General features: G+C 44.5%; 2 protein-coding genes across 3 annotated transcripts in view; both read right to left on the bottom strand.

Annotated features, from left to right (window-relative positions):
* AGBL4 (AGBL carboxypeptidase 4) overlaps positions 1-23,313 on the bottom strand; it is a 1,536,119-nt gene that overhangs the window by 197,261 nt on the left and 1,315,545 nt on the right. The window lies entirely within an intron of this gene.
* The window catches only part of BEND5 (BEN domain containing 5), a 49,458-nt gene that overhangs the window by 2,999 nt on the left and 23,146 nt on the right, over positions 1-23,313 (bottom strand). Inside the window, exons 4-5 of the mRNA XM_054488585.2 lie at positions 12,122-12,270; positions 5,748-5,961 (exon numbers count right to left, since the gene is read on the bottom strand). Coding sequence (XP_054344560.1) covers positions 5,748-5,961; positions 12,122-12,270 — 363 coding nt within the window. The remainder of the gene's footprint in view (positions 1-5,747; positions 5,962-12,121; positions 12,271-23,313) is intronic.

Here is a 23,313-nt window from a genome sequence, read left to right as displayed (position 1 = left end):
AGAGTGGGTGTGGTGGCCCTTGGAGCCCCTAGCATTAATCTAGGGAAGAGGTAGAAGGAGAAAGGTGCAAATGGAGGAAGGTTTTCGGAGGAGCCCCCATAGAATTTCAATCATTCCCATTTCCTGTGGGTAACAGCACTGAACGAAAAGCTTCTCAGGTTGATTAAAAGGCTTTCGTTAGACTCTAGATATTAATCACCTGCAGTTGCCGGGAATGTCTCCCTCTGCGAGGGAGCATTTGAGATTATTGCTTAATTAACAAGGTTTATAACAGTGCTAATGTGTCCTATTAAAAAAGTTATAAAAATTAACCAGAACGCAATGCTGAGGCTCATTTAGAAAACTCAGACACTCACAAAAGGTCATTTGACCTTAATAGGTTTAACTGTCATTCTGGAGTTTGTCATTAGAGCAAGACTCTGCTTCAGCTCTCCTGCTTTTATCTTTCCAAAGCAGCGTCAATGTTTGCCCCAACCCTCTGCTATCGGGTAAGGAATTATTTTAAAATCAAAGAGAAGAAGAAATCCTCACCAACTCTGTGAGCATAAAGGCTTTTCTATTTTTTTATATGGCAAATGTGACTACATGTAATAAAATCAGATAAAATAAATACAAACAATCTCAATCCAGCAGACAGCTTGCATGGGAAGAACCAGCCAAATGCAATCTGGAACAGCTCAAATAATTAGGCTAAAAACAGTGGTTATATTGTGGGATAGGAGACAGGCGTCAAACCTGCCTGTCTTTAGTAAAAAAAAAAAAAAAAAAAAAAAAAAAAAAAATCAACATTATATTTCAGTAATACAAGAAACCTCTGGTGACAGCAGGTAGCCTGAAAGCCCAGTTCAGCTTGGCTGTCTCTAATCAGATGTATGGCCTTAGGCAAGTGAATTTCCTTCTCATTCATGTACAAGGCAAGCATTTATAGGCAATAAGGGTTAGACAAGGCTCCTTGGAGGCAAAGATACAGTAAGAAGAGAACTGAAGTAGGCACTGGGTGCTCTAAGATGAATGACAGAAGCATCCACCCACCCCAAAAGGTCAGAGATGATTTCCTGAAGGAAGGCTCACCTAAGCAGATCTGGGTGGTAAGCAGCAGTTAGCCAGGCAAAGCAGCACAGATGGAAGGTAGGTAGTGGGACCTGTGTTCCAGGCATGTGGAAAAGTATTTGCAAATTCCCCAAGGTGACGGGGAACAAGGCTTGTTCAGGGAATACAGCAGTTCATCATGGTAATAACTTAAAGTTCAAGGGGAATACTGCTGAAAAATAATACAGGAGATACAGCCAGAAACCAGATTACAAAGGTGCTTCTATGGCAGGTTTAGCAGCTTACCCTTCAATAATGAACATTCTGAACAGGCTGTGACTGGGTGGTGGTCAACGGATATCTGGTGTCTGAAGATTGCTCTGGTTACATAATGGAGAGAGGAGTCTGGAAGCTGCCAGAGTAATGGAGGGGAGAAATGAGTGTGGGCTATGAGAAGGGCAGTAGCTATGGAGAGATGCAGATGGTTCTCTCCATATTTGGAAAAAGTAGAGAAACTTTAAAATGGCTTAGAAAATGGGGGAGTGGATCAGCAGTGGTTTAAGAGAGATTTGGGGCCAAACAGATGGGTAGTGAGGGATGTGGAGGAGTCAAGGATGAGGCCTGGGTGCCTGGCTGGTGGTACTATTCACCAAGACAGGGAACACAGAAGAGGTGAAGGCTTCACAGAGAAGGAGAGGAAGAAAGAGAGAGAAGTGAGCAGTGCAGTTTTGCCAATGTCATGTGGACATCCGTGAAGAGATAACCAGCGGGCACTTTGATACATAGATCAAGAAATCAGAAGTGTGAATTGAGTCAAATACAGATTTGGGAATCATCATTCATTGAATCAACAAATATTTATTGAGCACTTACTATAGGCTAGCCCTGAACAAGATGCTCGTAAAGTTTAATTCTAATGGAAGTGGGAGAAGAAAGAAAATTATCAAGTAAAAAAAGTAAATAGGAAATGCTATGCAGAGACTTGAAGTAGGGTGATGTGACAGACAGCAATGGAGAGGCTACTTTAGACTGAGTGGCTGGGGAGGCCTCTCTCAGTGACAGGGAGGGAGGGCACGCAGATCAGGAGCAAGGGAGTAGCAACAGAAAGGACCTGGAAGAAGGCCTCCAGGGCTACAGCATGGTGGCAAATGGGAAGTGTGGTATAAGATGAGGTCAGAGGTGTCCCAAAGGCAGATCACTAGGCCCAAAGGCAGATCATCTGTAACAGGTGAGGAGTACAGATTTCAACCCAGAGCCAAGGGCACACTGAAGGCAATGGGAACAATAGGAAGTGAGGAGAGAAGCTGAGGAATGCTTGGTAGGATTAGAGAGAAGATGGCTGGACACAGAGGAGAGGGCCCATCAAGGAGACTGAGAAACCAGAGAGATGGGAAGAAATCCCCAACATGCAGAACAGGTTTCTCAGTGAAGGAGGAATGATCGTGTCAAACAGTGCAGGGAGAGTGTGAGAAACACACAAGGATTTAGTGACGAGGAAGTCACTGGGGACCTTGGTGAAAACACATCAAGCAGAAGGCTGGGAGGGGAAGGCAAATGGCAAGGGCATTACCAGGGAACATACACAGTGGGTGTAGCTCGTCTTTCCAGGAGCCTGGATGTGAAAGAAGGGAGATATGATAGCCGCTGGGTGACAGAGTGCCCTTTAAGGAGGGTTTCTTTGCTTTTGTAAGAAATGAGTGATCAAATATATTTACACGATGCTGGGAAGGAACCACTAGAGCAGGAGCATAACTGAAGGAACAAGGTACTTAGGAAGGCAGGTGGATTGAAATCCAGAGCCCAGATGGAGAGAATCACCAGCCCCAAATAAGGAACTCTTTTGGGACAGGAGGCAAGAAAATGGAGGACATAGTTAAGTCTGTAGGTGTGATGCTTCAAAACTGTGGAAATTCCTTTACTTTCCTCTGTGAAAGAAGAGACAAGGCCTATCTCTTTGATAGATGTGAACTATCATATTTTGAAAAAGTAAAAAAATTTAAAAACGTCTTGGAAAATGAGGTAGTAGATCAGGGAGGGAAACTCAGACAACTTGGCAGATGATGCTGAGTCCCAGCTGGGGTTGAAGCTAAGGAGTGTGTAATGGCCCAAGCCACATACATGGCTGAGGTGTATTCTTCTACACTGCTGCACTGCTACAACCTATCTTAAGAGGTAAGATGGTTTCAGCTTAGTTTTCAGCTAAGAAATCTGAAACATGGAGAGAAAGTGATTTACAAGAAATCACACCAAATTTGGTCAGGGGATCAGCTTGTGGGTCTCAGTGTTTCTTCTGTTCAACCTTCGTTTACTGAGTGCCTACTATGTGCCAGACACCATGTTTGGCAATGAGGCCACAGAGATGAATCAGATACAGTCCCCAGATCCCTGAGGGAGACACACAGCAGATGATTTTATACCATGTGATAATGGCAGGAATAGACAGTTATCTGAAGGCACCCAGGACCTCCTGAGTCACGTTCCAACAAACATAGCAGAATTAGAGGTCGGTCACCTACCAGGCAGGGCAGGGCAGGGCTGCATCCCCAGGATGGCCTTTTTCTCAGGGTGACCTCCCAAATCAGGCTTTACCATTTCAGACAGCAGCTAGACGAAAGGTTACCTCTGATTATCCAAAAATAAGTGGCTGCCTAAATCAATTAATCTGGAGTCAGCCAGGCAAGGGAGGCAGCTATGTTACAGCAGAACAAGCCCCAGACCAGAGTCGGCGGGTGTGTGTTTGAATCTAGGCTCTGAAACTTATAGCTTTGACCTCAGGCTGGTTGCTTACCCTATGTCCTGCCACCTTGAAATCCAAAATACACCCTACACTTGGGCATATTTCTCCACCTCCACTGCTGTGCCCTTAGTCTATGGCAGCAGCATCTCTCACCAAGAGCACTGTGTCAGCTTTGTAACTCATCTCCCATGTGGTCACTCCATGATTGGAAGACCTCCATTGCCCTTCGACTCCAGCAAATCCAAGCTGCTTACTGTGGCCTTCCCAGCCCTACAAGACAGGCTCTCGCCCACCTCCCTGACCTCACTCTTCCTTCTACATCCCAGCCACCTGGGGCTTCTTCACACCCGGAGCATGCCATGCCAGTCTTCATAGCTGCTGCTTATTCTGCCTGATTTGCCACCCCTCAGACCATTATAAAGATGCTTCTTCCACATCCAGATTGTAGCTCAAATGTCACCTCCTCAAACAGACCTTCTCCAACTGCCCCAGTGAATGCAGCCCTCTCTGTCCTACCACATCATATGAGCAAGCTCACAGTACCTGAAATTATCGAGCTTGTCCCTGGACATATTTGTTGTCTGCCCCCAGAGTCTGCTAAAAACATATGTGTTGACTGACTGAGTCTTACTTTCTTTATGAAGACATGGCAGACCTGGACACTAGTCAGTGGTTAGGAGCACAGATTCTGAAGACAGCCTGCTGGCTCGGGTTCCTGGCTCTCCTCCCACTAGCTGTATAACCTGGTCAAGTTACTTAACATTTCTGAGTCTCAGTTTCCTTGTCTGTAAAATAGGAATTATAATAGTAGCCAACAGTAGGGTTGTTATGAGGATAACAAGTTAACATATACAAAAGTGTTTTTTATAAGACAACCATTTAACAAAAATCCCCAAATCCTGAAACACAGTAAGTACCTAAAATAATTAGCAACTACTTTATTCTCTTTGCTCCCTCTACACCATTGTCTGTCTCTATAGTTTGTGTTTTCTGTAGAGTAACTAGTTGTTTTTGTGTTTATCTTCCCTGTGAGACTATGAACTCCTTGCAGATGGAGGCTGTGTCTTACCCCTCTTTGTGTCCTCAATACCCAGTAGAGGGCCTGGCAAAGAATGTATGGATGGAGAGAGGGTGGGAGAGAGGGAAGAAAGAAAAAAGAGACAGGAGAAAGAAGAGAGGAGGAAGGAGAGAAAGTAGAGGAAGGAGGAAAGGAAGGAAGGAAAACGGGGAGGAGGGAGGGAAGAAAGGAAGGAAGGAAGAAGGAAAAAGGAAAGGAGGGAGGGAGGAAGAGAAAATTCCAGAGTCCAGGATACAGCCCTATCTTTAGGGAGACAAATGACTCCCTGTCTGTTTGCCTGCCCTCCCTGTCCGTTTGCCTGCCCTCCCTGTCCGTTTGCCTGCCCTCCCAAATACCAGAAAGGAAGCTGAATCTAGTGACTTCCAGCTGGTCTTCATCTCATTAACTGTTCCAGGCACAATGCTAGAACCACCAAGATCTGCGTCTTCTAGCCTTGACCTTTCCTGCTCTGGGTATACAGCAGCATTCCTTTCCCATCTCCATGCCTTTGTTCAAGATGCTTCTGCCTCCAGAAGAGCAATACCTCACCATACACATCTGTGTCTCCTAGTCTGCCGTATCCTTCAAGGCCCAGTTCAGTGACCCCCGTCCCTGGGAATTCTTCCCTGATTTTCCAGCTAAGGGTATCCTCCCCTCCTGAGAACTCCCTTAGCACGCCATCTGTCCCTTTCTCATGCTAATTCCTTGTGGAATATAATCGTACTTGTATCCACAGTTCATCTGCACTGGTAAATGTGAGCTCTTCTGGGGCATTTGGGTTATCCGCTTGGTGTCCCCGGGCTCAGCCCAGGGTCTGGCATGCAGAGGCTTCATAAGTAATCATTGAATTGAATTGTGCCTAACACACTCTTGACAGAGTAAAAGACAGAATCTCAGCCATTGTGTTTCCACTCAGTGACCTACCTCTGACGATGCTTAGTTTGTGAGGCGAGAGGGGTGGTTTAGGGACTGCATCTTTCTTTTTTTTTGTGGCGACTCCTGTGACGCTTCTGTTTTTCAGAACATCTGTTCCCCAAATCATAACTGCCAAGTTCTTCGTGTACTTGGAATCTCCTTGGGTTACTTGTAGCTGGTGCCATTTCTCCTCATCAACCCAAATCCCGCTTCCCAGATGGACCTGAGAGGAATAAGAACACCAGCACCTGTTTAGTCTGACAGGAAGGCAGTGGGAGGCTTCTCTTGTCCTTTAAAAAGCATTGCTGCACAACTGTAAGAGATTCATGTCATAAATACGAAATTAACTCTCTTTAAGGGTAATCATAAGAGCTATCATCTACTGAATACGTGTAGTGTGCCAGGCCTTATTCTAGTGCTTTATATTTGCTATCTCAAGTCTTCATGGCAATTGTGGATAGAAGGCATTATAACACCATTTTCCTTTCAGATGGAAACACCGGTTCAGACAGGTGAGGTGACTTGCTGAACATCATTCAGCTAGTAAGTGGCAGAGTTGAGATTCTACACTATACTTGAAGGCTGCTCAGAGCCTGACCAAATCTCAGGACACACATGCTTAACTTCTTTCTGTGTTACACTATGGAAAGACCCATCTTCTTTTAATGTGAACATTCTGGGACATATAACTTCCTGGTATGGTGGTTCTCAACCTTGGCTGCACACAGGGGTCACCCAGGGAGCTGTAAAAATCACCAGTGACAGCCGGGCATGGTGGCTCACCCTGTAATCCCAGCACTTTGAGAGGCAGAGGTGGGCAGATCAAGAGATCAGGAGATTGGGACCATCCTGGCTAACATGGTAAAACTCCATCTCTACTAAAAATACAAAAAAATTAGCCGGGTGTGGTGGCACACGCCTGTAGTCCCAGCTGCTTGGGAGGCTGAGGCAAGAGAATTGCTTGAACCCGGGAGGAAGAGGTTGCAGTGAGCCGAGATCGTGCCACTGCACTCCAGCCTGGGAGACAGAGCGAGACTCTGTCTCAAAAAAAAAAAAAAAGGAAAAAAAGAAAAGAAAAAAAAAAAAATCACCAGTTCCTGGGCCCCACTCCTAGAGATTCAGATTTATTTGGGCTGGGTGTGGCCTAAATAATTCCAATGTATGGCTAAGTGTGAAAACCTCTGCCAGCTCAAGTAAGGAGAGAAGCTGCCCTGCCAATTGGAGTAGGGCTGTGCCAGTCCTTTCTCACCTCTGAGCTTCATTTCCCTACCTATGAAGTGGTGGAGCTGGATTTCATCTCAAAGTTCCTTCTGGCTCAAAACACCTATGATTTTAAACACAACCACAAGGTACCCAGTTTGATTTCAACGGCACAAAGAACAAAACACAATCTTAAGCTCCCTATGAGTTTCAGTGCAGAGCCAATAAAACCCAGACTGTTCCAGCAATAAGCTACAAGATTTTAATTTATTCTCCTTTCTGCATCTTTAGTAAATCTAAAAAAAAAAAAGAGTATAAAAATTAGATCTCACAAGTCATTTGCTAACATTAATCATTAAAAAAACAGTGTTCGCTTTGACATTGCCATTTACGTCGTGCTTCTGCTGAGTCTGTGAAGGGAGGAAATGGCCTCTGTGGGGATAGAGGGCGGCAGCTGCTAATGAGCTAAACTTTCTAAGGGGCATGAGAAGGATCTGCCAAAGGTCCTTGTTTTCAGAAAGGCCTGCAGGTTGCCAATATCACATGGTCAGAGACATCTCTGGAGAGGTGCCTGGTCTAAGAGACTGGATGCATACCCAACTAATGGCAGACCAGCAAGACCAATTGTTCAAAAAACAATTAAAGATCTTTCTACTACTGGAGCTTGGCTTGGGAAGGAAGGTGAATACACATAGTTAGGCAGTCAGGTCAGCCAGCAAAACTTCTTCCTTTACCAATTACTGAAATTTTCCAACCATCAAGAAGAAAAAAAATAGCAACGCAGCCCACCGATGAATGTAAGTCAACAATCTACCTACACGTCTGACTTCACCTCCTTTTGCTCAAAAGATCAGTCAGACTACGCAGGCAATCAGATAACTAGATCCACCTGGCCTGTCTGTGCTGTAAACTTCGGTACTGCAAATCTGTTCATCCGCTCAGGAAAGATAAGCAGCCCTGGAGTGAGATGTACTACCTGGCTGCTGGCTAGGCAACACGGACACCAAGGTCAAGTGTGGCCTTTTCTCCGCAGTTCGAACTGCAGGTGGGCAGTCTGTGTGCCAGATTGGCCATGCTGGGGACAAGTTCCCCGCTGCTCCCTGCTGGACCCTGCATCACTTCCCTTGATGACACTTGAAGCCACCCACACAAGCTTCCTGAGATAGGAGAAAAACAAAGAACTTTGAATTACATTAAATTCTGAATCAGAAAATCATAGAGATGGATGCCAACTTTAGATTTTTCAAAAATCTCTGCTTTTTTCCCCCACTGCTGATCCTTGCTTTCCTGTGATCTTTTAATTTGTTATTTTTGAAAGGGAGACGAAAGTCCTTTTAGCCAATGTTCTGTAAGAGAAAAGGGGTACTAGTATTTTTTGAGTACCTGGTTCACGTACAATTCAATTTACATTCAATTTATTTATTCCTCAGAATGACCTTAAAAGATGGAAATAGGTAGAAATTCTTTTCCCATTTTACAGATGTAAACAGGGATTCAGAGGGACTATGTAACTTTTCCTAAGGTACACAATCAGTCAATTTTGGGATCAAGAGTCAAACCCAAATCCTGAAGCCTCTGCTCTCCTTGTCTTCCCTGCTACCACCAATGTGGTACTGAGGTAGATCAAAGACAGCAGACCTAACACATCAATGTTCAGTTAGTTTTCCTTTTGAGTCTTCTCTGTAACTGCGTGGCTACTTCCCACACCAGCTCCCAGTGCAGTTCACCACTGCAGACAGGGAAACCAGGGAAACCAGGAAAACAGCCACCGACTGGCCTTTGCCTCTAGTCCTTGCTCCCTTCAACCCGCCCATCCTATAATCATGACAGATTAAGTTCCCTAAAACACCTCCTTCCTTGTTTGACTAGATGACTTCTGCGGTCTTTCAACTGTGTTTTTAGGTAAATCCTCTGGAATTTTGAATGGCTCCCTGTTTCCTATCACATTTAATCCAACTTCCTCAGCCTGGCTTTGAAGGCCCATTAGAATCCATTCTGTTTACTACTTCATTTCCCTACTATATTCATCTACATAGTCCATCTATACTATAAAATTTCGGAACTTGTTCATTTCCCGCTATTTCCGGTGTGCCGTAACATCAAGAGGATGGGCGCTGGAGCTGCCAGCCTGGGTGTAAATCTCAGCTATTCTACCTGCTTCCTGGTTAACTTGGGCCAGTCACTTTACTTTTCTGAGCCTTACTTTTCTCAGCTATACAGTCAGCAGATCACTGCTACCTCAGAGATGCTGAGAGGGTTAAATGAGAAAAGATGTGTAAAGTGTCAGGAGGACACAGCAACGGTTACATCCTTGACCCTCTTGCCCCTCCCCATGTTTCTGCTCCTGCCATTCTCTTGTCCAGGAAGAAATGTTTTCCCTACGTTTTCTTAAGCCTGCTGATCTTTCACGTCCCAGTCTAAAATTCAGGAAACACTCCTTAATTACTGCAGGGCTAAGTTCTATCCTTCCTGAATTTGTAGCCCACTTAGAGTCTTTGCCACCTGATTCAGTCCTTCACAGTACATGTCAGTGGGGAGGGTCAAGGCTTTGCCTCTTCTGTCCCCTACAAAGTGATAAGGGCTAGTCTGTACACAAAGCAGTAAGAAATTGATGGGCATATTTAATGTCTTTATGGAACTGTTTTTCACTTCTGATGAGCTGCTGTTCTTTGGAGATGAAAATATTTTCTGACATTCACTCAAGTACAAGGCCAACACAGAGAGAAATGGGCTTCGCTACGACCAATCACAGGTATAGGGCAGGGCATTTGAGACAAGGGCCCCTGAGGTTAGCAAGGCTCAAGGTCACCTGGAGCAATGCTCAGCTTTCAGGGATGTAGCAGAACAGACTGGTGAGAGTACTGGCCTGGGAACCAGGAGGTCTGGCTTTCAGTTCCTGCCTGCCTCTAACCTGTTATATAATTATAGAGGAGTCCCTTCTCTGGATATGTTTCCCTATCCATACTATGTATAAATTAGGTTATTTAAAATTTAATGGTCTTTGCAGCTTTATGATTCAATGAGTTTTTGAAATAAAACATTTAGACAAAGAAACACAATGCACTTTACCCAAATCAGAAATTTGTGTGGCAAGCCTGATTCATGTAAACCACAGTATACTATTTGATCAAAGTGTTAGTGTTGTTATGGTCAAAGGAGGTTATTAAAAATATGGCATCTGGTAGGATGGAACTTGATCAAAATATATTTATGTGAAAAGTTTTATAGGACAAAAATAACTTCCTACTAGAAAATGTATCCCATTCCAGTGCTCTAAGCCTTGCAGAGATTAAGGCCTCTGATTGTGCAGACAGAAGGAAGGGTCAGACAAGACAGCAGAGCCAAGAACAATGAGGGCTACTTCTGGGATGTGGGAGATGCTGTTCTGGGAAGCTGCCATCATTTCCAGTGTGTCCACTTCCTTTCCTCTGCATTTAAAACTCTCTCTGCCTGACTACCAATTAGGTGCAAAGAAAAACCAGGTTAGTCTTATAGCAACATGCTGGCAAAAACCAATGAAAAAACAAAATAGGCATTTTCAAGATTTGCTGTTCAATTCACGTGTAAAAATATTAAATGAGGTTTGAGAGACTCATTTTCTGGGGAAAGAATGCTATCTTTGCAAAAGAGGCCCCCTATAATGCTCTGAAACTATCCATCAGCCTTCAAGGCAAGGGAGAAATAGATTTCTCTTGGAAGCTACTTTAAGAAAATCTCTCTAGTCACTCCACAATGTGTTCATGACTAAAAGGAAATCAACAAACATAGCATAGTCCTATCTTTTATCTTTGATTGGGGAAGGTTCACCAAACTTAGATACATAGTTTGAAACAGAAAGGCCTTTGGAGAGCATCAATCCAATCCCATCTTTCACAGACAAGGATGCCAAGACCCAGAGAAGTGAAGGACCTTTGCAAGGTCACACAGGTAGGACAGATGTAGAGCTACGCTAAGAACTCAGGCTCCAGGCTGCCGACTTCCAACTTGTCATGCCACCTCTCCTCTGCAAAGCTGATGTTTCAACCCTGTTGAAGGCAGCAAGGCAAGGCAGAATGGGCCTGTGGCCTGGCCCATCAGCTTTGCCTCTGCAGGGGAGGGGGCGCTCAGTGGGAGATGCAGGGAATGACAACACATCCAAGAGAGCCCTGAAAACTAATACGTTTCATTTCCTCAGCTTGACAATATTTGCTTTAGCTCAGGTTGGCCAGTTGCAGAGACATATCTGGACAAACCCAAATAAAACAAATTTTTCTTTCTCATCAACCTAACAGAGAACGATACTAAATAAACAGAGACCTTTTGAAGCATGAGGCAAGAAAAATGAACCAACACATGACGCGTTAAGGAGAATGAGAGGCGATGTCTGTAATGCATGCCACGGTGGCAGAGAACATAACGCTAAAGCTGAATTTCACCAGTGCCTACACAAAGGGCTCTGATATACTTCTTCAAAGATCAATTCAATTGAATGTTAGAAGAATGTCAGAAAAATTTCCTCCCCTGCCCTGCTGGTATATCATCATGTGACTTTAAGATTTTTCAAAAGCGATTCCATTACTAATAATCTTAAGTTTCTGTTCATGATTTGTTTTCAAGGTCATATAAATAACACTGAGGAGTTCTATGTGGTCCTAGGACTGTGGGCTAACCGCTGCTGCATATACAGCTTGAAGGAGGCTTGGGGATAAGGGGGTATGTCTTGTTCTTCCCTGTATTCCTGTTATCTAGCACAGGGCTTAGAACATAAAGATACTTTCTCAGTGGTGAATGAATACAAATTGAGTTGTTATCTGTAAATCAGATACTTCATTTCCAGTTCACCTGATAAATTTTAGGCATCTGGTTACACAGGAAGGTGGGACAAGTTTCATCAAACTATCATGGGAATTAAGAAATATCTTTCTCACTAGTAAGCTATTTTAAAATGTCAATTTACTTTTACAGTTGCTTTGGATCAATATTTAAAAAAAAAAGAAAGAAAGAAAAAAAAAGGAAGAAGGAAGAGAAAACGCCCCAGCAAAGCTACACTACTTATAATATACAAATTCCAGAAACAGTCATTCAGGGCTAGGCCAGGAGGCCCACCAGTCAAGCTGTGATTTGGAAAGCTCCCACCATACTCTCCACCTTTACTCTGACTAACAAACACTTGCAGGGAATGGATATTGAGCTTAAAACACTACCTTGCCATTGTCTAGGATATACTTGTCCATGACAGGCGCAGGAGCGGGGTAATAGGACGACGTATTTGCTTCCTCACTGAAAGTGCTCCGTAACTCCGGCTCGGGCTCGAGACATTCTGACTTTACTTTTTCCAGATCAATGGCGGGACCTAGGCAGTTAAGAAAAGAAATCTGTCTAGAACTCCAAGGAAAATAAAAGGCAAATATTTTTAACTAGGCATCTATCAGCACACAGTGGCACAAAAAATACGCTAGCTTATTTTTGTCTATTGAACTACACTTAAACCCAGACTCGAAAATAATATGAGGTATGAATGTCACAAGGGAAAAGGTGGAAAACTGAAAGACAAGAGTGGACTAGACTCTAATCAAGTTTGAATGAAGAGCACTCTTCCAGGGTGTCATTGTCTAAATGGAAAGGCAGGGATTCAACTTCCTGCACAGGAAAGAGGTTCTGTTACGACTGAGTTGGAGGAGAAGGGGTGGCAATTACTGAAATATGCAAATCGTGTATTTGCCAAAATCCTCACCTCAGCATCTTACAGTGGAGAAGGCCGTAACAGAAGAAGGGAGCTTAGGAAAGCGTGGGCAAAAATGTGAAGGCCTCCCCCTCCCCAAGACCTAGTATCTAGACAGGAGCATTTGAATCAAGAAATTAAAACACAATACACATTAAGCCCCTGATTGCCTGATCCAGCAGCTACTCTGATTTTTATTTTAATGCAATCAACACAAATTACATGCAGTTTAAACAGCAAAAAGGAAGCTAGATAAATGGTGATAGTTTCTAAAGGGGTTATTTTTTCTCCATTAGCTTTTAAAAATGGACTGTTTTATAAAATCACCTATTGTGTGTTGATTACTTAAGGGCAGAGAAACAGGATGAAAATGGGTAAATAAGGCCAAATGACTTGATTAACTTTTGTGGGAGAACAACTTCAAAGGCCAACATAATTTAACATGCTGGAAATTCTCCCCATGCAAACATTTCAGAAGTTGACTGAGATCAGAGATGTGGCTACTGCCACAGCAGCTCCCTCTGTCTGTCTGTGCATGTTAACTTAGGTAACAGATGAACTCACAGACCAGCCTTCTCTTATCCTAGCCATGTGGACAACTGGGTACAAAGCTCTTTATATATTAAAGCCCTTTGTAACAATCTGCTTGCAACTCTGGGTTCAGTTAACACATCCTAGACTTTGGTTGGTGGCAGTGAAGGTCCTGGTGAATTTGTTACTAAAATTCTTCATGATACAGCTTCCCAGGAGAGAATCTCAATCCTGAGTTGCTGGCAGCTGCTAACTGAAAGATGAAATCTCTGTAGTATCATAAGATTTAAGAACGAAACTTGCACAAAGCTGAATACAAGATGGTTGGGGAGCAGAACAGCGCAAATAAAAGAGCTCGACTCATCTTGATAGAGATTTCAGGTCCCATTCCTGGCTATGCTATATTTTAATTGTGTGACCACAGGTGAGTAAATTACAGATACAGAAGCTGGCAGAGCGAAAGACCAATAGCACCATAATCGTTCTGACAGCACCTCCCAATAAGAGGTGCAAGACCTATTCAAGGGCTGGGCCTAGGTCTTATTCTTTCCTTTGTCCCCAGCACCTGGCGCTGAGTAGGCACTCCCTAAATGTTTGCTAAGCAAATAAAACAATGACAACAATGAATGAGTAATTCTAAAGTTTCAGAAGCAAATACCAAAGTTTCTTCTCTCTGTGTGGGATCACAGATTAAAATTTTGAGACATAAACAAATTCAAGTGGAGCATTTGATCTTTTCTCAGATCTGGGAAGAGGTAATTACTTAAATTTCCCCTAAAGCACATAGCTGAGTTGGTGTGTGAAGTCTCTTCTAGGTCTGACCTTCAGCCAACAGAAAAAAAATAATAGGCTGAAAAGAGGAGGTCCATGAAAGGCACTCACTCACAGTCATCTTTAGCAAGAACATGTCTTTCATCTAAAGCCTCCTTATCCTTCCATGACAGGCTGGACAACAGAATGAATCCAGTACAGCCGTAACTTCAGTTGATTCTCTCCCATCCATCTCTATAAAGGCCATCAAAGGGATCTTCCACATGACCCTGTCTTTCCTTGCTTAGGCTGCCCAGTACCCTCAAAATTAAGTCCCATACCACGGCCTCCATAAGGCCCAGAACAACCAGCCTCCTCTCTACCTCTAGGGGTTCATTTCTTGCCCCCCACCAATATTCACCTCTGCTCAGGTACCCCAAATGCTATGTTGTTCCAGGCCTCTGTGCTGTTGTCTTGGCCTTGAACACGACCTCATCTGTCTGCCAAGCGCCCAGTTAGACTTTCGGATATAGCTCAGGTGTCTCCTTTGTGAGGCTTGACTGTCATCACTCCCAGGTAAGGGGGTCTCTACATTGTGACTACTTTTAGCAAATTATGTTTGCAATCATCTGCCTGTCGGTTTTCAACATTAGACTATAAAGCTCTTCAAGAGCAAAGTTTTACTCCCTTTAGCATCTTGGAGCCTAGGGAAGCGCCTGGCACATGGTAGGCTCTCAGTAAATTCTTCATGACATGAGAGGGGAGGAAGAGAGGGACTTTAATGGGCTGGGACAAAGATTTTGAAGTAAAGTCCTGCTGCTGAGTAGAGGTGCTTGAGGGTAGAGGCATGGACAGGTGGGAAGCTGTTCTGAATGTCTGTAATCTTTCTTGGAGTTGGAGAAGTAGAAATCAGGGCTGTTAAGTTGAAATCAGAAGCATCCAGTTAGAATGGACAATTCAGATGGCACAGTTACACGCAAAGGGCTCTGCTATCACACTGTCTACAGAGGGATAGCTAAGGGACATCAGAGGGAGCAGGGGTTGAGAGAATCACCTCTCTGGCTCCATCTGTTGGTCCCCTCCCACAGTCAGACTCCATTCTAGGCAAAGTGGCTGGCCTAACCCTCTCCACACACACACCATTCTTTCCTGCCTCCTACTCTTTGCTTATGCCATTCCTTTTGTCCAGAACATTCTACCCCTAGAGATGTCCACCTATACAAACTCCACCAGTGATGCAAGGCCTGACTCAAATGCCATCTCTCCAATGAGGCTGCCCTATCCCCTCAAAGACTAGTAAATAATTATCTCTAGCCCTTGGCTTGGGATTTGGAGACAGAGCTCCAAATACTGGGTTTAAGTACTGGGTTTGCCACTTACTGTTTAGTTGACTTGTGATCTTCCTTGGGTAGTAGAGCTTCCTTTGGACTCTCCCCACCCCTCTGCCCCTACTCTACCGTAATAATCAGATGTACTTGTTTGTCTCTATATCTGTCTCCCCTACTAAAGGAGGAGGGGGTAGCCAAAAACGGTGTCTTTTTATGTCAGAAAGGAGGCTTGAGGACAGCCAAGGACCATGTCTTTTTATGTCAGAGATCAGGGCTCGCCTGGCACAGTGCTTGATTCACATTCTATCCTCAAGAGATAATGTACACATAAATAATTGCTTAACCTCTCTGATCTTGTTATGTCACCTGAAAGGAGGAAAGATAACAGTGACTTGGCAAGACTGAGGATTAAATCAGATAACTATATATAATATACGAATATATATATTCGTATATTTATATGAAACAATGATTTCAGAGTCTGGTACAGAGTGGGTTTTTTGCTAAATAGTCGTTCACTCCCTCTCCACCCACTCCCACACAAGTTACACTTGTGCGCTTAAGTTCGTCTCTACTAAACCGTAGGTTCTGTGAAACAGAGGCCCTGCTGTTCTGCTTTTGCCCCTAGTGCTTAGCACAGGCCCAGCACAGAGCAGGTCCTTGTACTCCACAGCCGACCCACTCTCCTCAAGGTTCATGATGGTCCCCTCAAGGCTCAGGATGGTCTCCTAAGGGACTGATAGACTTCTGTCAAATATTGAAGCTACTATACTGAGATCTTGGCTCTCAAGAAAAACTATTTTCTAAATTTCTCACTTAGCACCATTTGCTTAACACCTGGCGAAAGCTCTCCACAAGAGCCTCCTCCTTCCAGGGCATTGTCTATAGAAGGTCAGCTTGAAAAGCCAACCAAAGGTACATCTTAAAAGGGAATGTTCAGGAGACCTGGGTGTGAATCCCAGCTCATGACTTTAAAGTCAGGTCATCTTACCCTCTCTGCAACTCAGCTTTCCTACCTGCAAAATAGGGATTACCAAAAGCCACCATGCAGGCTGCTGACGCCTCTGGAAGAGCCTAGCACTGAGGCAGGCACAGAACAGACAGAAGCTGGCAAAAAACGGCAGATGAATGAAGGAATGAATCAATCAACAGAGCGCAATGTTTAGCATTACAGGATCAGAAAGAAAAGGAACAAAAAAGCATGTGTTTTCTTCGGGGAGAGCAGGGAGGGCCCCTAGTGCTTTTAATTTAAGAGGGGGGAAAATCACTTCATTGCAAATTTTAGTCGGCTTCACTACCGATGTTGGCAATTTACATCTCATTACAACAAATGCTTCAGATTGCTGTTTTGCTTTTAAAAAATTTCTGAGGCATTGTTCTCCCTCAAACACATGTGACCAAATTAGCCACAATAATAAGCACTTGCATTAAGAGACAGCATTGTACAATCTGGCGCAGATATTTTAGGTAACAGAAGAACTTTTTTCACTTTGTGGGAGGAGTAGGAATTTTTTTTTAAAAAAGGGCTTTGATCCATTTGCATTCCGATATTGACACACACTTGAGGTTTATTTTGGGGAAAATATACCTTCCATGGAAAGAAAACTCTCAGCTGGGTAAAGGAAGCTTTTAAAAAGTATGAAAGGTAGTACTTGTCTTTTCATTCAATCATTCATGAACCCATTCATCACACAACCCCTGACTGCATATCAAGATCTAGGCTCTGCAAGAGGCACTGGGGACCCAGAGACAAAGTATGTTCCTGTTCTGGGGAAGTTCAGATTTAACATGTGAAACACTATTATATAGCATACAAACAACTGATTTAACAGATGAGCAACAGATTTAGTGTTAGAAAAACCTGGTAAAGATCCTGGTTCTGTTATTTACTTTACCTCTTTAAGCCCTACTGGCTTTTTTCCTAAAATGGAAAGCATGACACACAGTTAGGGTCTTTGTGAGTGTTTGCTGGGGCAACAAATACATGAAATTACACCGTTTTCTATTCTTGTTGTATCATAAACTGGACTAATGCTGTTCTTTCTGATTAACACAAATGTTTATGTTTGTGTGACTTCTGGGTTTAGAAATCACCTATTTTTTCAAACATGTATGTGTTTGGACACTAAATATCATTTCTGATTTCAGCTGAAATAGAAAGGTTAACAATATTAGATTCTTTTTTGTTTCTTTTTTTAGAAAAAAGGACTAAATCCTTTTACTTCTGTAAGTAAATAGGAAGTTTCTCTGTTACAAGTACCATCCTATTTTCTTCATAAATGCAAAGTAAATCAAGTCAAAATTCCTAAATGCATACAGAACATCTGCTGTGGCACAGGGGGTACTAGATTTGGCAGAATAGAGATGATTTTACTGTCGAGAAGTACCTGGGCATGGGAACAGCTTCATAATAATGAAGGAGTTAAACAAAGGCCTTGGAAAGAGACTAGGGAAGATGCCTCCGGAGCTGGGTAGGAGGATCCCCCCCTCTGTGGACCTTCTCAGACCCTCTCAGAAGTCATCAGCTGCTCTCACCTGCTGCTGTAGCTGTGCCTGTTTCTTAGCCCCATTAGGCTTCCAGTGAAAGCAGAGACAAATCTGGTTTCATTCCTTTGGTGAGAATCTACTAAGTACCTCCTGAGTGCCAGCCCTGGGCTGGGTGGAACTGAGTGCTTCACCGTCCAGCAGTGGAAAGAGACAGGCAGCAGACTACCACCAGCCATGTGGCTAACAAGCATTAGGAAAAAAACTGGGGCAGAAGCAAAGGAGGGGGTGCTGCCTCTGGAGGAGACTAAGAAATCTTCATAAGGATGGTCACCAACTTCTATGTTGGGGCTTGGAGGATGAGAGGAGCTTGTTGGGTGTGTGACCCTAGGGTGGGGTAGTTCTCATAAGATGAAGGCAAGTGGCACAAACCACAGGCTCACTGTGCACAAAGGGTGCAATGTGATGATCTGCATGAATTTGGGGAGGGGTAGACCACTGCTGGTTAAGGGATCCTAGAAGGCTTCAGGAAAGTGGTGATCTCTGACTGGGGCTTTGATGGATGCGTGACATCTTGGGGAGGTGGGGGAGTAGTGAGGCCGGGGTTCTTCAGGTCCTCTCTCTCTCTCCATTTTCTGAGTGCCTTCTGCGAGTGAGGGCAGGAGCAGGCTTTGTTGGGCAAAGGCAGGAGAAAAAAATTCTAGCATGAATCCTGGATTAGGTGAGATCCCAGCGTCTCACAAAGATGCCTCCACAGTGGGGCCATACCCTCGGGTAATCTGAACCACAGAGCAGCAGAGTTGAAATGGATCTGAGAGAGCCCCCTTTCCAAGGGGGAGGAGCCCACCCAGGAAGAAAGAGGTGAAAAAAGCAGGCCCAGGTCCCCAGTCTTGGGGGTCAAGGTTCTCCCTGACTTTGAGGAATTGCAGATGCCCATTTCAAATGACATATTTGAGAAGGAAAGGTGGCTGAAACCTACAAAAGTCTTCTTTCTTAAGTATCTTATATCAAATGTATCTCTCTTTTTTTCTCTCTGTAGCATTCTTCAGCCCAGTGCCACGTGATTGTTTAACATCTCCCTAACTAGAACATAAACACCGAGGGGATGTTCCTGCTATATCTCCAGCACCCAGCGCAATGTCCTCCACACAGAACACTCACTAAACACGTGTTTAGTGAAAGAAGTTAATCCTTATGGTGGTCCTACAAAATCGATCTTATTACCTCTGTAAAGACTCAGAGCAGTAAAGTAACTTGCTAGAAGTCACATAGGTGGTGAGTGCTCATATTCAGGGTTGTCAGATTCTAAAGACAGCTCTTTCCACTACGCTACCCCTCCTCAGTGAACTGTACTTTTCAGAGCTTCTTGCCTAATGTTTACTCTGTGGGACCCTCAGCTCATCTCTGACTTTCTTTGACATTCCTAGGGGGTCTGTGAAAAGCTCCACAATCACGAGGGGTGCGGTGGAAGGGGAATAGGGTGTCACCTCTAGAAGCTCTGAACTTATCCTCTGGTGGCCAGGGAAGACTGGACTGGTTCTTCATCTGCGGTTCTTCTACTTCCCTCCTGCCCAGCTATCTGCGCCCAGAGAGTATCCAAATGGCAGGGTATGTGCAGAACGCCCTGTCAAAGAAGCACTGAAAGCCCACACATGTATTCTACGCATGTAAAATGGACCACAGTTGGCTGGGTTGGGGGGCTAAGGAGTTGTGGTGGGAATAAGTGGGGTGGGCAGCATAAGGGCTGCTCCCAGTTTCCTGAGGGACCACTGTGGGCACAGTGAGTGCCTGAGGGTAGGAGTTATGAGGAGGCAAAGTTTGATCACATGGTAGATGTCTGCCCAACAAATCAATCCATGACCCTGACCTCTGCTGATACTCCCTTCAGGCCATGAGCCCTTCCAGAGTAGGGACCATATGGGATTCATCTTTGCTAAATGGCTGTTGATTGATCCGCCTGACTCAGAGGAAAATAGCAACTCAGGAGTTGAAGGACTGCACCCCAGGTCACTCCAATGGGGAAGTGCCCCCACGAACCACCTGCAGGAGGGGCTGGGGTAGTTCTGCTTGCTCTCATCTACGTCGGCAACCTCATCTCTTCCTGCTACCCAGCCCTTCACTGTGCTGTCCAACCAGAACTACTTTCAGTTCCTTGAATAAGCCAGCCTCTCTTACAACTCCAAACCTTTGTTTAGGCTCTCCTGTTGCCTGAGATAGTTCCTCAACTTGGGGCCTCCTCCAGCCACCCACAACTCTTCTACCCCAGCCATGTAAGGAGCTCTCTTTTGTATCCTTTCTCAACATCCTGAGAGCTCAGGACCAAAGTAAAGCTCACCCTGCATCCCAACTGTCTGCTGCTGAGACTGTGACTTCTTTAAGGTAGCAAGCGGGGCTTAACAATTTGATTTCTCTGTGCCTAGCACAGGGCTCGGAACAGAGGAAGGATCCAATAATGTTCCCTGCACAAAAACATTTCCCTACAGTCAGAGCTGTCCAATAATGAGATAGGCTGCACTGGAAGGCAGTGAGTGAGCTTCTTGTCTCTAGGGGAATGTTACTGGAGGCTGGGTGATTGCATGGCAGGGAGACAGCAGAAAGCTTCTTGTCCTGTATAGGAGGCTAGACGAGGTGAACTCTGGGGTTCCTTACAGGACTAAGGTCCTAGGACTCTAAGAATTACCCCCCACACTCAGAGTGCCCCCTGGAGCAGCAAGGGAGGGTATGGCTAGCCTCCGGGACCTGCTGAATCCTGGCATCCAAACAAACATCCATCCATGTTGGCTGAACACAAACCTTCCACTGCTTCATGATACAGCATTCACGAAATCCTATACATTCTGATTCCACATGGCACAGATATGTCTTTTCCCCTCTCTGGGCCTCAGTTGTCCATCTATAAGACAAGGGTGAAAAGTTGAACTGGGTTCTCTCTAAAGAGACAATTTCTAAGAAAACTCCAGGAATTATCCGATTGGTATCTTGAGGCCATGTTGCCTGGTAAGGCTGAAACTATGAAGACATGGTGGGCTTTTAAATTAAGCAGGAAATATTCATCTAAAAGCTCAAGGGTCCTGCAGTCACAGAATGCACTGCAGTACTGGATGGTCTAATGGCCAACAATGAAGGCCTAATCAGGAGGCAGGCAAAAGGGATGGTGCCACAGAAGCACATGGCTGAGCGACTCTGTGATCAGACTGCCTGATGCATGGCAAAACAAGAGAAGCCTCAGTTTTGAAACCTGGTTCTACCCTTTCCTGGGTGTGTGGCCTCAGGCAAGTTACCTAATCTCTCTGAGCCTGTTTTATCCACTGCTGAGGTTGTTTTATATATGGAAAGTATTTAGTGTCTGGCCCAAAGCAGGTATTCCTAGAAACCAGGCTTTGCCTGTAATGAACACTTTCCCACCTCCATTTCCTGACTGGCAAATCCAAAAAAAACACAAGCTTGTCACATGGCAATATGGAAGGCAAAACGTTGCTCTAATGGAGAAACACACTGCTATCCTGACAATGGGGAAAAGCCTAACAACTTCCTCTGGATGTTCTAAATACCTAGGCAGTTGTTAGAAAAGGGACAGCCTGGAGTTGTCCCTCAACCCCATCCCCACTGCCCCCAGGAAAACGGAGTCTAGGGAGAAAGGGGAAGGAGTGTCCTGAATTGTTCAGCCACCCTGAAATCAACTTTTAAAATAATCTGGGATTATTTTAAACTGCGGCTACTTCCGATTTGGGCAACAGTTCAAAAAAAGTCCTTCAAAGTAGATGATGACCAATATTTTTCAGACAAACTACTCCACTTCTTACTACTAGATCTCTTTCTGCCATCTGAATTAAGCAGGGTATAATAGTTTTTGAAACTGCCCCACCACTAACTCTAAACTGGCAGGCAGACTGTGGGCCTCTTAGGCCTCACCTCCACAAGGGAGATGTAAACATCTAACTAGACAAAATGGCTCTTGTCCACCCGCTTTGGGCCTTTCTCAAAGCCCAACTTTTTTATAGTACTCCTGCTCATTGTGAAAATGAACTGAGGCTGAAAGAGACGGGAAAGAGCTCTGAGATAAACAGGCCCCAAGAAGAGAGTCCTGGCAAAGAGAAGACTGAGCCACAACTAGTGATGCTAAAAAAATCTAGGAGGTCAAATGGGGTGGTTGAGAGCTAGAGATGGGAAGATGGAATTCTGCCCAGGAAAAGTTGGGGGTGGTAATGGACAAATTCTGTAAGCTACAGACCAGTGAGTTTGAAATCAAGTCCAGGCATGGTTGTAAAATAGAGTGTTCAAATATGATTTCTAAGGACTTACAAGGGGAAATAGGAAATCTCTAGGAGTCATCCAGGGTTGACCAAAGATTGAGACATGCCAGACCATCACATCTGTGTTCTGCTGTAGGACAATGGGTGCCTATGACGTGCCAAGTGCTATATACACATTTTCTCATGCACATCTTCAAATGATTCTATATCTTGATGCAGTCCCTACTGAGCACCTACTATATGCCAGCCTCCAGGCAGATGACTTTACTCCATTTATTCATTTACTCCTTTTTTTTGACAAGAGTCTTGCTCTGTCACCAGGCTGGAGTGCAGTGGCATGATCTTGGCTCACTGCAACCTCTGCTTCCCGGGTTCAAGCTATTCTCCTGCCTCAGCCTCCCGAGTAGCTGGGACTACAGGCACGCGCCCCCATGCCCAGCTAATTTTTGTATTTTTAGTACAGGCGGGGTTTCACCATGTTGGGCAGGATGGTCTCAATCTCCTGACCTCGTGATCCGCCTGCCTCGGCCTCCCAAAGTGCTGGGATTACAGGTGTGAGCCACTGCCCCCGGCCCATTTGCTCCTTTTAAGAACCATAATAGTTGGTACTATCATTCACTCTGTTGTACAGATGAGGAAACTAAGGCTGAGGAAGTTAAGTAACTTGCCCGAGACAACAAAATTTGAATTTGGAAGAGCTGGGGTTGAAAAACCTCAGTATTTCTGACCTCAGAGCCCATTAGGGCTCTCAATCACTGAGCTGGTTCTCCTGTCTGTATGTAGTGGGCTTTAAGATACCTAGAGGAGAAAACAGACACCTGAGAAGGGTTAAAAAATGTGTATGAAGTTACACAGGTAATAAATTAAGACAGCTGAGATTCAAACCCAAGTAATATCTGCTGCTGAAGCCCAGGTTGTCTCCAGTACAGGAGAAAACCAGCATGAAGCATTTGGCTGACATTAGCTGCCTTTTCTAAGGCACCATCAGAGACCTGGGCTTAAAGAAACCAGTTCAGACTGCAAAGGATTTTAAAGATCAAAGCTGGTATTTTAACGGACCTTGGACAGCACACAAGGCACAAACCCAGAGGGTTACAGAGGTGTTAGTGATCCAGCTCTAAAAAGTTGAAACAGATATGCAGGCCACAATGGCTTTCTCCTTTTTCGAAACTTTCAGCCAGCTTATGATCTAGCCAACAGGACATTATCTCTTCTTTTTGTATTCTCCTCTCTAAAATGGAGATAATAATCCCTACCTGGCTTGCAATAAGACTATCGGAATTGTCCAATGAGATAAAAATGTCAAGGTGCTTTGAAACCTGTAAAAT

Source organism: Pongo pygmaeus, chromosome 1 (genome assembly GCF_028885625.2).
Source record: "Pongo pygmaeus isolate AG05252 chromosome 1, NHGRI_mPonPyg2-v2.0_pri, whole genome shotgun sequence".
Taxonomy (NCBI): domain Eukaryota; kingdom Metazoa; phylum Chordata; class Mammalia; order Primates; family Hominidae; genus Pongo; species Pongo pygmaeus.
The sequence above is the reverse complement of the archived record's forward strand: the minus strand, read 5'-3'. Positions and strand labels throughout refer to the sequence as shown.